This window comes from Lemur catta, chromosome 15, assembly GCF_020740605.2.
Source record: "Lemur catta isolate mLemCat1 chromosome 15, mLemCat1.pri, whole genome shotgun sequence".
Classification (NCBI taxonomy): domain Eukaryota; kingdom Metazoa; phylum Chordata; class Mammalia; order Primates; family Lemuridae; genus Lemur; species Lemur catta.
Genome location: NC_059142.1, coordinates 36,086,022 through 36,098,394, shown reverse-complemented (window position 1 = coordinate 36,098,394; position 12,373 = coordinate 36,086,022). Strand labels below are relative to the sequence as shown.

Below are 12,373 nucleotides of genomic sequence, written 5' to 3'. Positions count from 1 at the left end.
TCTCTCCTTTTCCCACTTACAACAAGGGACCATCGTGGTGCTGGTCTACAACAGGGCCTTGCGATCCTCAGATAAAAGGCACTAAGCCAGGCCACAGCGTTATTGCATGGAGGGTGATTCAGCACCTGCCCTGTCATGCCTGGTGCCCAGGCGGAATGGATTTTTGGAGTACACCTGTTGTTGAACCCCTGCCAAGTACTGATGGCCACTAACCCCCAAATCACTTTTCCCCGCTGTTGATGTTTGGAGTGTCAGACAGGACTGAGCAGCAGCCGGCATGTATTTCAAACACAGCAGATGGATTTTTATATTAGCTCCTATTTCATGTTCAGGCAGGGGGACCGCCACACTAAAACCGCAGCCTCGATGCTGCCGAGTTTGCTTCTGTGAGATTAATTCTGTGAAATTAATTGGGACAAGATTGAAAAGGAAATTAAAATGCAGCTGAGTGAACAGGCCTTTCAAACACCTTTTTCCTGCTCTATTCAAACTTGAATTCTGCGGCGGTCGCTGGCATTGTAGGAAGTAATTTACGAGAGGCAGGCTCTCAGGAGCCATCGGTTACGTATGAGGAGACCTGCACCAGCACCACAATCTGGAGCCACTGAAGAGCGCTAAACACCCCGCTGTGGCCTGAGCTGCGTCCTGGCTCTGGGGAGGAAGGAAAGCTCAGTCCCTCACCAGAAAAAGCTGTTTAGAAATAATCTGGGTCCGAAAGGAACACAGGAACATCCGCTGGATGCACAGATTTGCTTCGTTATTAAAATCTGCCTTTAATATATTTTAAGACCCAAATTGGAACTCAGTGAATTAAGTGTGCATGAAGCTGCATGGGGCCTAGGAATGTATGGATGTGTTGCAGGGAGGTCAGCGGGAGTCTTCCTGCTGACTGTGCCACCGGTTACTGTTTCAGAGTTTGGATATGTGGCTGCTGGCTCTCCATGAAGAGAAGGTTGAATGATCTATCTGTCAGGGATGAACTTTCTGACCAGGAAGGGCACGGTGGATTTTCATGTAGGCCTCTTCACTGGGCAGTTTTTTATATCCAAGTGAGCACCTTTTATGCTGTAGAGCATTTTTGTGAAGAGTTCTTGGCAAGATAGGCCACTTTTTTCCTGTCTCAATTCACCAATAATTTATTGAATTCCTTGTACATGCCCAACACTGATCCAAAAGGTTTACTTTATTCCTAGTGGAAGGGAGGAGAATATAATAACAGTTCCTATTTCCTAGATGCCAGGCACTTCTTTACACAAATTCTCTGATGTAGGCATCACAACAACCCCATGAATACAAATTATCCCAATTTTTACAGGTGAGGAAACGGAGGATTAGCAAGATTAAGTGGTTTTTGCCCAGGATCATAAATAACCCATCTGTAATGGGCACTTCCTTGCTTCTTTGAGAACAGGACAGGTGATGGGCACTTGGTTATCTATGGGGTGCATCTTTCTTACCCAGCCAATCATCTTCTCTGGAGAATTTTTTTCAAAAAGGTTAAATTTCTGGGATCATTCGTACCCTAAGGGAAGACTATAAGATTCTCCCAAGTTTGGCTCTAGGAGTCTAGGATTCAAGGTTGGATTATGCCTGGGTGATTATTAAGAAACAGCAGGAAGCAGCAGGAGCACAAGACTGAAGCTGTCATCCTGGCCTCCCCTGCCTCCTCCATCCCACTTCCCCATCCAGGGCTGCTTCCTGTCTCTCACTCTCCCACTCCCACCCCCACTTCAGAATACTTTTATCAGCCAAAGTGAGAAGGTGAAGCCAGATGCATTAATGAGGGCTGAAAACAAAAGAGCCGGAAACTGGAATTTTGTTTGCTTGTTTAGACTGAATATAAGTAATCAAAGCTAAAACATATTTTTGTATGGGAATTCTTTAGCAGTTTTGCAGTATCAAGCTCACCATATTTAGAACGGGAATGTTTGAGGTGGAAGGAACCTTAGATATTATCCCACTCAACTCCCTCATTTTACAGGTGAAAGAAGAGACAAGTCCAGGTAAACTGAGCTGCATACGGCTGGCCGCACCTTGTGTTTCTCAGGGAAAACAGGCTTCCCCGGATTCCTAAACAGCAGGCCTTTCTTGCCTGACAGAGGTTCTACTGGCCTGAAAGAAAAGTAAAATGGAGCTTTCTAGACACCAAGAAGTGAGTTTTCCTGGATGAAATCAACTTGGGTCAGTTCTACCCTTCCAGGTGTAAGAGGCAGACTGCAGAGTGTAACTGACTCCAACAAAGGAAGTCAGCAGGGCCTAAAGTGGGATGAATTTAGGATCCCCATGAGAGAAAATTCCAGTGAGCAGAAATGACTGAACTTCTGAACAGACAGGTGGCTGGGAATGGTAGTGAATCTCCTTTTCTATCTGTTTGAATTTGTTCATTTGTGCTTCTTAGACGCAAGGGAATGGATTGGGTGGCCTTTTAAGGTTCCTTCCTGTCCAAGGACTCTTACTGAATTAGGTAATATAATAAAGGTAAATCCAATCTGAAAGGCTCCCCATATCAACGTTAACTGGAATGAAGCTTTATAAGGGAAAGTTCAGCAGCTGGGCGCAGTGGCTAACTGCACTAGCACTCTGGGAGGCCGAGGCGGGAGGATCTCTCGAGGTCAGGAGTTCGAGACCAGCCTGAGCAAGAGTGAGACCCTGTCTCTACTAAAAATAGAAAGAAATGATCTGGACAGCTAAAAATATATATATATAGAAAAAAAGTTAGCCGAGCATGGTGGCATATGCCTGTAGTCCCAGCTACTCGGGAGGCTGAGACAGGAGGATTGCCTAAGCCCGGGAGTTTGAGGTTGCTGTGAGCTAGGCTGACACGATAGCACTCTAGCCCAGGCAACAGAGTAAGACTCTGTCTCAAAAAAAAAAAAAAAGGGAAAGTTCAGTTGAGCTCCTAACTTCTCATTTCCTCCTCTGATATGCAGGGATTAGCAACAGGAAAAGGAGGCAGCTGGTGTAGCTTTTGCCTGGAAGAAATGTGCTACTACAGTGGTATGGGATGAAAATGGACTCAGAATCTTCTAGAAGAGTGGAGAAAGACATTGATAGAACCATGGCAGCAAGGGATTCTCACTACATTAAACTCTGATATATTAGTGTTTAATAACGGAGGAGAGGAAGAGGGGTTGGTTTTTAAAAAAACAGGTGGAGTTGGTTCCCCATGTTCTTTGGGATCTCTTAAAAATATAATAGCCACAGGCAGCTCTATACTGCAGGACAGGTCACCACACAGCCCCTTCTAACCAGTGGAAAGGGACCCCCAGTGAGAAGCCATTAACAAAGGCAAAAGACATGCAAAACAAACAAAATAATCATGACAGAGAGAAGGCCTGCAGACAGCCTGGCTCTGTTCTTTCCCCCCTCCTGCTGCAGGCACCTCCAGACAATGTAAACAGTTAATTTGTTCACCTGCAGGCTCTGGGCAAACAGAGGCCTGGTCACACCTGAATGGATAACTCGATTACCCCTGTAATGCCAGCGTGGTAATGTACACAAATTCTATTACACGGCAAACCTTGCTTTCGGGCATTTGAAATACCAATCAGGCCAATGTCCACTCCCTTCTTTGCTTCCAATTTATTCTTGGTGTATTGGAGCTGCACTGAAATGGCACTGGGGTGGCACTGAGTTAGGAATCCAGAAGAAATCACCAGAAGATTGTGATCTCACTCAGCAGGGCCTGCAGGCCTCCTTACTCTCTTGCAAAGTTTGGGTCTGAATTTAGTCCTTGTTTAAAGGGGCCTGATTCATTGGAACCACTGAAAGGGACGTTGGGTCAGACCTGGACTGTTTCCTAAGAAGCTTCTGGTCTATTTCAAACCAAGATAAATGCTGGGCTAAGGTAGTAACATTCATAGAATAAAAAGATAAATGATAAACGATGGGTTAATAACACAATGGGTTTTCAATTTTCCCTTATGGAATCTACATACTCAGCAATTAAGAGCAGATTGTGCCTCTTTCAAAAATGTGTTTGTAGATATTGACTGACTGAATAGAGAGAGGACTTTTTAATAATTTCTTTTAGGGACAGAACCTATTATTTTAGCCCACCTATGGAATGAAAATGTCTGGTCTTTCTTTATTGACCACTCAAGCCCACGAGTTCTGAATCTTCTTCACACAGATCTGCAATAATCCATTCTTTTTAAAAATTTAACCCAGTTCGTTTATGCTCAACAATACTATATATGAGATGATTAGCTGAAGCAAGGGGTTAACTTGTGACTGAGGAAGAGGATAAAGTTAGCTGGCCTGAGTGGCATTGGATTCACTCTCTTGGCCTTATCAGCACTTGCTCAAGCCAATTGAGCTAACTAGCTCTGACTCCTCCCCCATATGTAATTATATTACAGTTTTGTTTATCTATAAATGAAATAAGAAGGCAGCTTACCTAGCTAGAATGTTTTCAATAGCATTATATAGTTATAAATTATGTACATAGTAATGACCTATAAGCACAAGCTCCTGAAAAGATCAAATTTTGACTGGCATAATTTTGGTATTATGTCAACTTTATTGTATTTTTAAGTCTGAAAATTGGTTCCTGAATCTGGATTTTCAATTAAAAATTTCCCTAACAATTGTGAAAAAATGGGAGTTTATTCTATGTGTGAAGGAGTCATGTAATACACACAGAGAAGGGTATGACATGGAATAATTTCAGTTATAGTGACTACATCATTGAGTGAAAAAATTGACTTTTGATCTAAGCCCACACTCTCTGTCCTTACCTTGCTCAGAATGCGGATGAGGTCACCCCGTTGGAAGGACAGTTCATCTGGCTGGTCACCATGGCAATCCCATAGGCCCTGGTAATAATTGGCAGAATCTACTGATCAAAGAGAGGAGAAATCAAAGTTAAAAGACCTCAGTCTTTTCCAAGGAGACCACATTTTTGCTGTAAATGGAGACCAGGGTTCTGACATTGCCCCTAGGAAACCTGAGATTCAGGGAGGTTGATCTGAGATACAGCCAAACACTCAATGTGAGCAAAGGACTATGGGAGAAGGAGATCATTAACTAACATTAAATATTTACAGATCACCCCTAGTAGGATGCTGTTCAACAATATGATAAATATATTTATTTATTAATAAAAGAAAATCAGGCAGGTAATTTTTCACTTGGTTTGTAAGGAAGCAGCACACAGAGGTTTCCTGCCAGACTTTCTTGATCCAGGGAGTCTAAACTATCTACTAGTGCTTCTCTTCCTTGTGTATTTGAAGGATCAGGATAAGTCTCTGACTTCCGCCTATTTACAAGAGAGGCTGAGTCAGCCAGCATGCTTCTGCATCACAGCTCACATTTTGGCCTTCTGTGTTACATAGGAATTTCCTCCTAAGCACTTCCCACCCAGGTACTATATGAAGCAGTCACCAATAAATACTGAAACGAATAGCCCAGTCTTTAAGTGGAACCAAGGGGGTGTCTCATCCATTACAACTAGATTCTGGGTGGGCTGGCCCTTTTCCAGCATCTCATTTGTAGACCCTGAACATGTCTGCCAAGATTTATCTGCAAGCCCCCAGGGGAACAGAAACCAAAGTGATCTGCATTAAAAATGAAAGCAACTGAAGACGACAATCCAAGCTTTAGAAGCAGCCGGAGAGATTTACTGGGCTTCTCAGCAAGACTAGATGGCAATGATGCCACGGGACAGCCATCGATTCTTAACAATGAAGAATTTGTATTGATCTTCTTCTACCCGGAAAGGTTAAACACTAGAGTACAAAGTGGGACAGGATCTGGGGATTTGAATGGCAGGAGAGCTAATGCCCACTAGACTAGGAAGGCTTCCCGTTCCTTAGGATACTGCCTATGAGAACTGTAAACAAAGCACCTACCAGAGATGAAATTTGATTGATGGGAGTCAGGAGTCCTGCATTCTCATTAAAATTCATGTGATTTTGGGGGACTCTATTCTACAGATTTCTACCTTTCCTTTCATTTGTCTTGACTCTCTCATGAGCAGTGATGGTACCGGTTGCTGAGGACACGGGCAAGTGGGCAGTGGAGGCACTTATATTTGTTTGCTTTTTTCCTACTTGTTCCTGACTGATGAGCAATTCAAACAAAGGCACAGGGGAACAGAATCCCTATATGTCTCTGGAAAAGAACTTGAGTAGGAATCTTAAAGGGCACAGAAGGAGAGGAGGGATACAACTATTTAGTTAATACCCAGATATAGCAAATAGAAGTAAAAATGTCAACTATGTAGAAATTCTAATATGTTTTCTTTGCACAGAAAATTGTCTCTATGTGCGGCTGACAACAGAGGGCAGCAAACAAGATAACTACTGTGAAAAGATTCTGCCAGAGTTGAGAATATGTTTGGAAGAAAAACACTTTGGGAGAAGTAAGTTAATTATTGAAAATACAAAGCATATATTTTTTGAGCATGAAATAATAGAGAAATTTCAGTCCCTGAAAAGTAAAAGTAGTTTTCCCAGAGGATGTATTAATGCATTTTCAGTTGAATGGAGTTGATTAATCACTTTAAGATTTTGACCAAATTTAGTAATGAAAAGTATATTGACATCAATATTCTTCATGGATTTATATATGGTAGAGAAAATAATTTTTATAAAAATAGATTTTTTAGGCCGGGTGCGGTGGCTCATGCCTGTAGTCCTGGCACTCTGGGAGGCCGAGGTGGGAGGATCTCTTGAGGTCAGGAATTTGAGACCAGCCTGAGCAAGAGTGAGACCCCGTCTCTACTAAAAAGATAAAGAAATTAGCTAGACAACTAAAAATAGAAAAAATTAGCTGAGCGTGGTGGTGCATGCCTGTAGTCCCAGCTATTTGGGAGGCTGAGGCAGAAGGATTGCTTAAGCCCAGGAGTTTGAGGTTGCTGTGAGCTAGGCTAACACCATGGCACTCTAGCTCGGGCAACAGAGCAAGACTCTTGTCTCCCAAAAAAAAAAAAAAAGATTTTTTTGATACATAACTTGATATTTCTGAATGGTTGGTAAGAAGATTGACAAGGTTATCTTGGCTTTTTCTGGCCTAGCAGATGGTCATTTTGGGGATGCTGCTTGCCACCGTGTGCCTGGATATAGGATAGGTCCTAAAATTACAGGTACCTTTTTGGTATATATGTAAAAAGTGACTTGATATTGGCTATATATGGGACCTGGTGAGAACACCTGGAAAAAGACTTAAAAGCACAATGGATCACAGGGAAAGTAAGAAGTTAGGAGGAAAACAAGTCTTCTAGGAAAAAATAAAGATGGAAAAGGCTTTTGGTACTAAGGGCCATAAGAAGATAGAGTTCAGGAATCTGGGAGATAGTTTAGCCTAGGCCAATAACAGGGACTATCAGAACTAGAATCGTTACAAGACAGCTCTGAAAAATAAGCAGAACGAAGGGCTAAAAACTGGGAAAAGGTTGGACTCACTATCTAGTTAGGGGTATTCTGGTATTAGTATTATGGATATCAGTGAGGGGTAATTCCTTAGCTGGACAAGATCAGACTCCATATTGCAGACTCCCTGTTTAACATATGTGTGATTTGCATTTATGAGTATGGGCATGGGCATGGGCATACTCACTAATTTGGTCCTCAGCATTCAACAGACATGTACACAGCATCTACTAAATGCTAGGGACTGTGTCAGAGACCAGGAATTCTACATTGGCCACACATGGGCCCTGCTCTCAAGGGTACCCTGTAGTGGGGGAGGCACCATGGAAAAAACAGTTATGCATATATTTATTTATGATTGTGATATGTCTGTGAAGGAGAAATTGAGGATGCCGTGTGTAATAGGGAATTTAACACAGTCTAAGAGTCAGGGGGGCTCCTTTGAAGCTTTAGTTGTATAACAAAAACCTGATCAAGTGGGTATTATTTAAGGACCTTGAAGAGGGGAAGAGGTAAGGCCAAGGAGGGCTTCTTTCCTGACACTTGGTCCCAGGAAGAGCTGAAGGCCCCAAAGTCTGTGGGCTAGTTCAGCTTCTCCTTAAACTTGCCCAGACCATCCTATAAATTAGTGAATGCATGACAAAACTTTGATTTCTTTAGAATAGTGAGAGGAATTGAAAGCCCGAAAGTGAGGCTTGCCCCTGTGGGCTGGATTTAGGTTCCTTTGGTTTACACTACCCTGGCAGCAGTCTGAGATCAGGAATGGTGCAGCATTCTGACCATTTAATTAATTCAAAACATCCTCATTCTCATTTTGAGGACATTATTCCATCTAATTATTTTTTTTCCAGTCTGTCCATTTGGAATGAAAAACAAAAGAATAAAGCTTAATGCCAGCATTTCTCAATGTCTTTCCAAAAAAACGTAACTCTGCACTAAATAAAGCCTGGTAATTCAAAAGCAAAGCACTAATATATTCAGCATAAAACAGACAGAGGACCTAGAGCAATAATGACACCACTAATAACTAAAACAGTTATAACAATTAACAACAATTACAATGATAGAGAAGCTAATGGGTATGATCACTGCATTTAAATTGCTAGCAGAGCTGAGAAGGACTTTTTCTAGAGAGAAAAAAAAGGAGGGGGGCAGTATCTTATTCTGTTTATCCCATGGAAGGGAAGCTAAGTTCCAAGTGTTCAAAATATCATAGGAAGAATAGCAACAGACCAAGCTTTTAAAAAAATTAGTATTGTTTTTCTCTTTTCTAGGTACTTATTGCAAAGCATTTGTCATTGCATGCCAAGGTCTTTATAACTAGTAATAGTCATTTTTCCTGTAACTGAGGTTAAGTTGGTGATATTGTTGACAGAGTCAATATCTGAAAATTAGCCTCTATGTTGTGGAAAGTTCTAAGGTAAAAGGACCAGGACACCTTTCTGCCCTTTCCCTTCCTTAGGGACAAGAGAACCTGACTGTGTTCCTTCCAGAGTTCAGCTTTTGTTTGGAGGACATTGGGTAGCTCCAGAATTGAAGCTGTGGCCAGGGACAAGAGGCTAAAGGGAGGTCAGCATGTTGTTTACATTTTCTTGATGATTAAAATGACCATGTCAGTGATTTAATAGATTGTACCTATTAAATTATGGAAAAGACAAAACAAGAAGATGGATAAAGCCAGTTCTACCAGCCCGTGGGACCATGAGACGTGGACAAAAAAGCCAAAGCAGTGACCCATTGGAAGAGACTTGAAATGTTTTCTAGGTCAGGTCAGAAAGGGCCACCTTGTTCAGTCATTCAAGTAGACTGTGTCTGATACGTTATTATCTATTTAAGAAAGGCAATATGAAAACTTTTCCAAGCTCCACTATCCATGGCACCAGAACAGGAAGAGCAATCGAACAATACCTTTTGCTTATTTTCATAGCCCTTTAATCTTGAGTTTTGAAATTATTATGGTCCTTAATGTTGTAAGTTTGATGTGGAAGTGGGGAACACTGATTTTCATCTCATTTGCTCCTCTTATTGGGCCAAAATTTTAGTGGGCTGATGACCAACTCATGTTTGGTCTTGGAAAACAGATTTCAAAAGGTAAGAACTGCAAATAGCTCTGTGGTTTCCCGCTGTTTCTTTCACGAAATAGTTCACTGTGTTGGCAGGCACTCGAGCGGGAAGAGCACCTCGGAAACCAAATGCCCATCAGAAACCATTCTTCTGCCCTCCTGAAGGCAGGAGGTTGCTTATAGGCATAAACAATCCTTTGCTTATAGGACCACAATAGTGTGGTCTGTCTCCTTTTGGCTTAGTTTGTCCCCAATTTCAGAACCTGTTTTAAGGTTTTCTTTGGTCAGGGATTTGATGTATCTAAGGATGATTTGTGCCTCCAGGGCTGCTTTTTTTTTGATATAGCACAGCCAAGGAAATGTCTATTAATTTTAATACAAACAGCACAGAGCAAATTTTATTTTTGGTTACCTGGATATTAGCTTTTCAGGATAAGGAAGGGAGATAAGCTCTCATTACCTGAGACCCTTAGCGTTAGACTGTTAGGCTGATGGGTTGGAATTTTGTGAAAATCTGAGGTGTTGAAGAGTCACTCATTAAAATAACCCTGTTACTAACAGTCATGCTGTAAACCGAGCTCTTTATAGATTGAACAATCAATACTACAAGGCTGTGATAGATTTTCTAGGTAACAGAATAAAATAAAAGAAATTACATCTTACAGGGTCATTAACACTCAATAAGGATAAACTGAATTCCTGTACCCCCTCTTTCTGATAAGATCTAGTTGGACATTAAAAATGTTAGCAATTCCATCAGGGAAAAAGCACAGCATTTAAGGAACAGGATTCACGGATGCTGGAGAAAAGTACTTAGATTTTAAAGGTAACCCTGCTAGCCATAGCATCTTTTAGGAGAAAAGGAAAATGGGAAAGATCAGCTTGCTTAAATTTTTTTTCCCTCCAAAAAGCTTGTTAACAGCTGAGAAACACTAAGTGACACAAACTTATGTAGCTTGTCTATGACATAAGAATTTGCACTGTCCTATAGCTCCCTGCCTTTTAAATACCTTCACTGAGGTTTCCTACCCTCTCCCCAACTTCTATATTTTATTGTTATAAAATTAAATGATGACATTAGGATGTTACATATTTGTCACTGTTTCTATGGCTCCTTTGGAGAACAGGCACTTTATAAATTCAATAAATAAATAAATAAACAAACACAAATAATAAAAATTCCTGCCTTAGATTTTGCAGAGAGCGAAACGTCCTCCTGTTTTGTAATCACTAAGTCACCAATCATCATAACTGGTGGGAAGTATAAACCACAGAAACACATTTAGAGCTCACTATACTTTAATAACACCTATTTTGGAGGCAGGAAGCATGAGGAACAAAAGGTTTTTTTTTTTTTTTTGAGACAGAGTCTCGCTCTGTTGCCGGGCTAGAGTGAGTGCCGTGGCGTCAGCCTAGCTCACAGCAACCTCAAACTCCTGGGCTTAAGCGATCCTACTGCCTCAGCCTCCTGAGTAGCTGGGACTACAGGCATGCGCCACCATGCCCGGCTAATTTTTTCTATATATATTTTAGTTGGCCAGATAATTTCTTTCTATTTTTAGTAGAGACGGGGTCTCGCTCTTGCTCAGGCTGGTCTCGAACTCCTGACCTCGAGCGATCCACCTGCCTCGGCCTCCCAGAGTGCTAGGATTACAGGTGTGAGCCACTGCCCCCAGCCCAAAAGGTTTTTTTTTTTTTTTTAAAAAAAGTTCTTGAATTATAGCTATTGGAACAGTTAGGAAATAAATCTCCTCTCACTTCCCAGATATAACCTTACAGAGAGAGGTAGAAGGAGGAAATGAGATGAGGGAGGGTCTCAAACTGAATTTTAGACTGTGCCAGAAGACTGATGCTTCCTGAGTGGCGTTTAATATAAAGTTGTTCATAAGAGGCTTATAGTTACTCCACACATGCTGTCTGCAGGAAGTGTTTCTTTTATGTACTGGTGACAGAAGTTGGTCGAGAAAAGATAAATGTGGAATATGGGTGGGTCAGAACAGATATTTGGTGGAATTCTGTACAGCAAGCAGAAAAGAGTAGAAAACAGGCTTCAGAATGGACTGAATCACACGTGTTAATTATCATGAGGTACCCGAAGCTACACCAACACCCTTGCATCATACCCGCCTTGGGTGTTTTCTTTCTCTTTTGCTGTGACATGTGACTTATGACTTCTGATGCTGCCTCTACACTGTCTATTTTTTTTTTTAATTTTTTTTTTTTTTACACTGTCTTTTCCCACCCCTGGGAGAAGATGGACCTGTATGAAGTTGAATCCTAAACCTTTTAAGTACTCACTTTCTGTAGAGAGTGAACTCAGGAAAAGGGGATTTTGTTGAATGGATAAGGAAGAGAAGAAAAAGCACAAGGGAAAGAGGAGGGAGGAGAAAGGGAAAGGATAAGGCCAGAGAAGTGGAGAGGGAGCAGGGAGGGAAAGAGGGAAAGAACTCTTAGGCTCAAGATTTTCATACACTCTCTAAGAAAAAATCATCTAGTATCTAAATCAGTCATGATTCGGGCTCTGCTAATGGAATGAATGTCCTTGAGGTGGCCCTTGCCACGTGCAGCATTCCTTTACTGACAATGGTGGAATAGGCCCTTGGTCCACTTAGGGAGGCTTCAGAGAGGGATCTGACCTTAGAAAGGATGGGCTCACTAACAGTCTGGAGCATGGTTAACAGTCTGGGATGAATAAGATGTAATTCTGTATTCAACAAACCTGTTACATATTCATTTCCAAATGTGCCTGGAATCAAACCAGGCCATCAGAAGTCAGCATCACCAAGCAATTCTATCTTTCACCCCATGTTCACTTTTCAGATCTGACACATTTCCATTCCCCTCTGAACTTGCAATCTCCGGGCCTCTCAGAAAGGAGACATTTCCATTCTTTCCACTCTCAATCTTCTGATCTCTTAGAGATGAGGCAATTCTATT

The 12,373-nt window shown here is 41.6% G+C and overlaps 1 protein-coding gene across 6 annotated transcripts in view; it reads right to left on the bottom strand.

Moving 5' to 3' along the window:
* Positions 1-12,373, bottom strand: part of SKAP1 (src kinase associated phosphoprotein 1) — a 251,697-nt gene that overhangs the window by 17,640 nt on the left and 221,684 nt on the right. For 4 of the 6 annotated variants that reach the window (XM_045526284.1, XM_045526286.1, XM_045526288.1 and 1 more), the window contains exon 11: positions 4,740-4,840. In XM_045526284.1, coding sequence (XP_045382240.1) covers positions 4,740-4,840 — 101 coding nt within the window. The remainder of the gene's footprint in view (positions 1-4,739; positions 4,841-12,373) is intronic. The other 2 variants (XM_045526285.1, XM_045526287.1) reach the window with 1 other exon arrangement.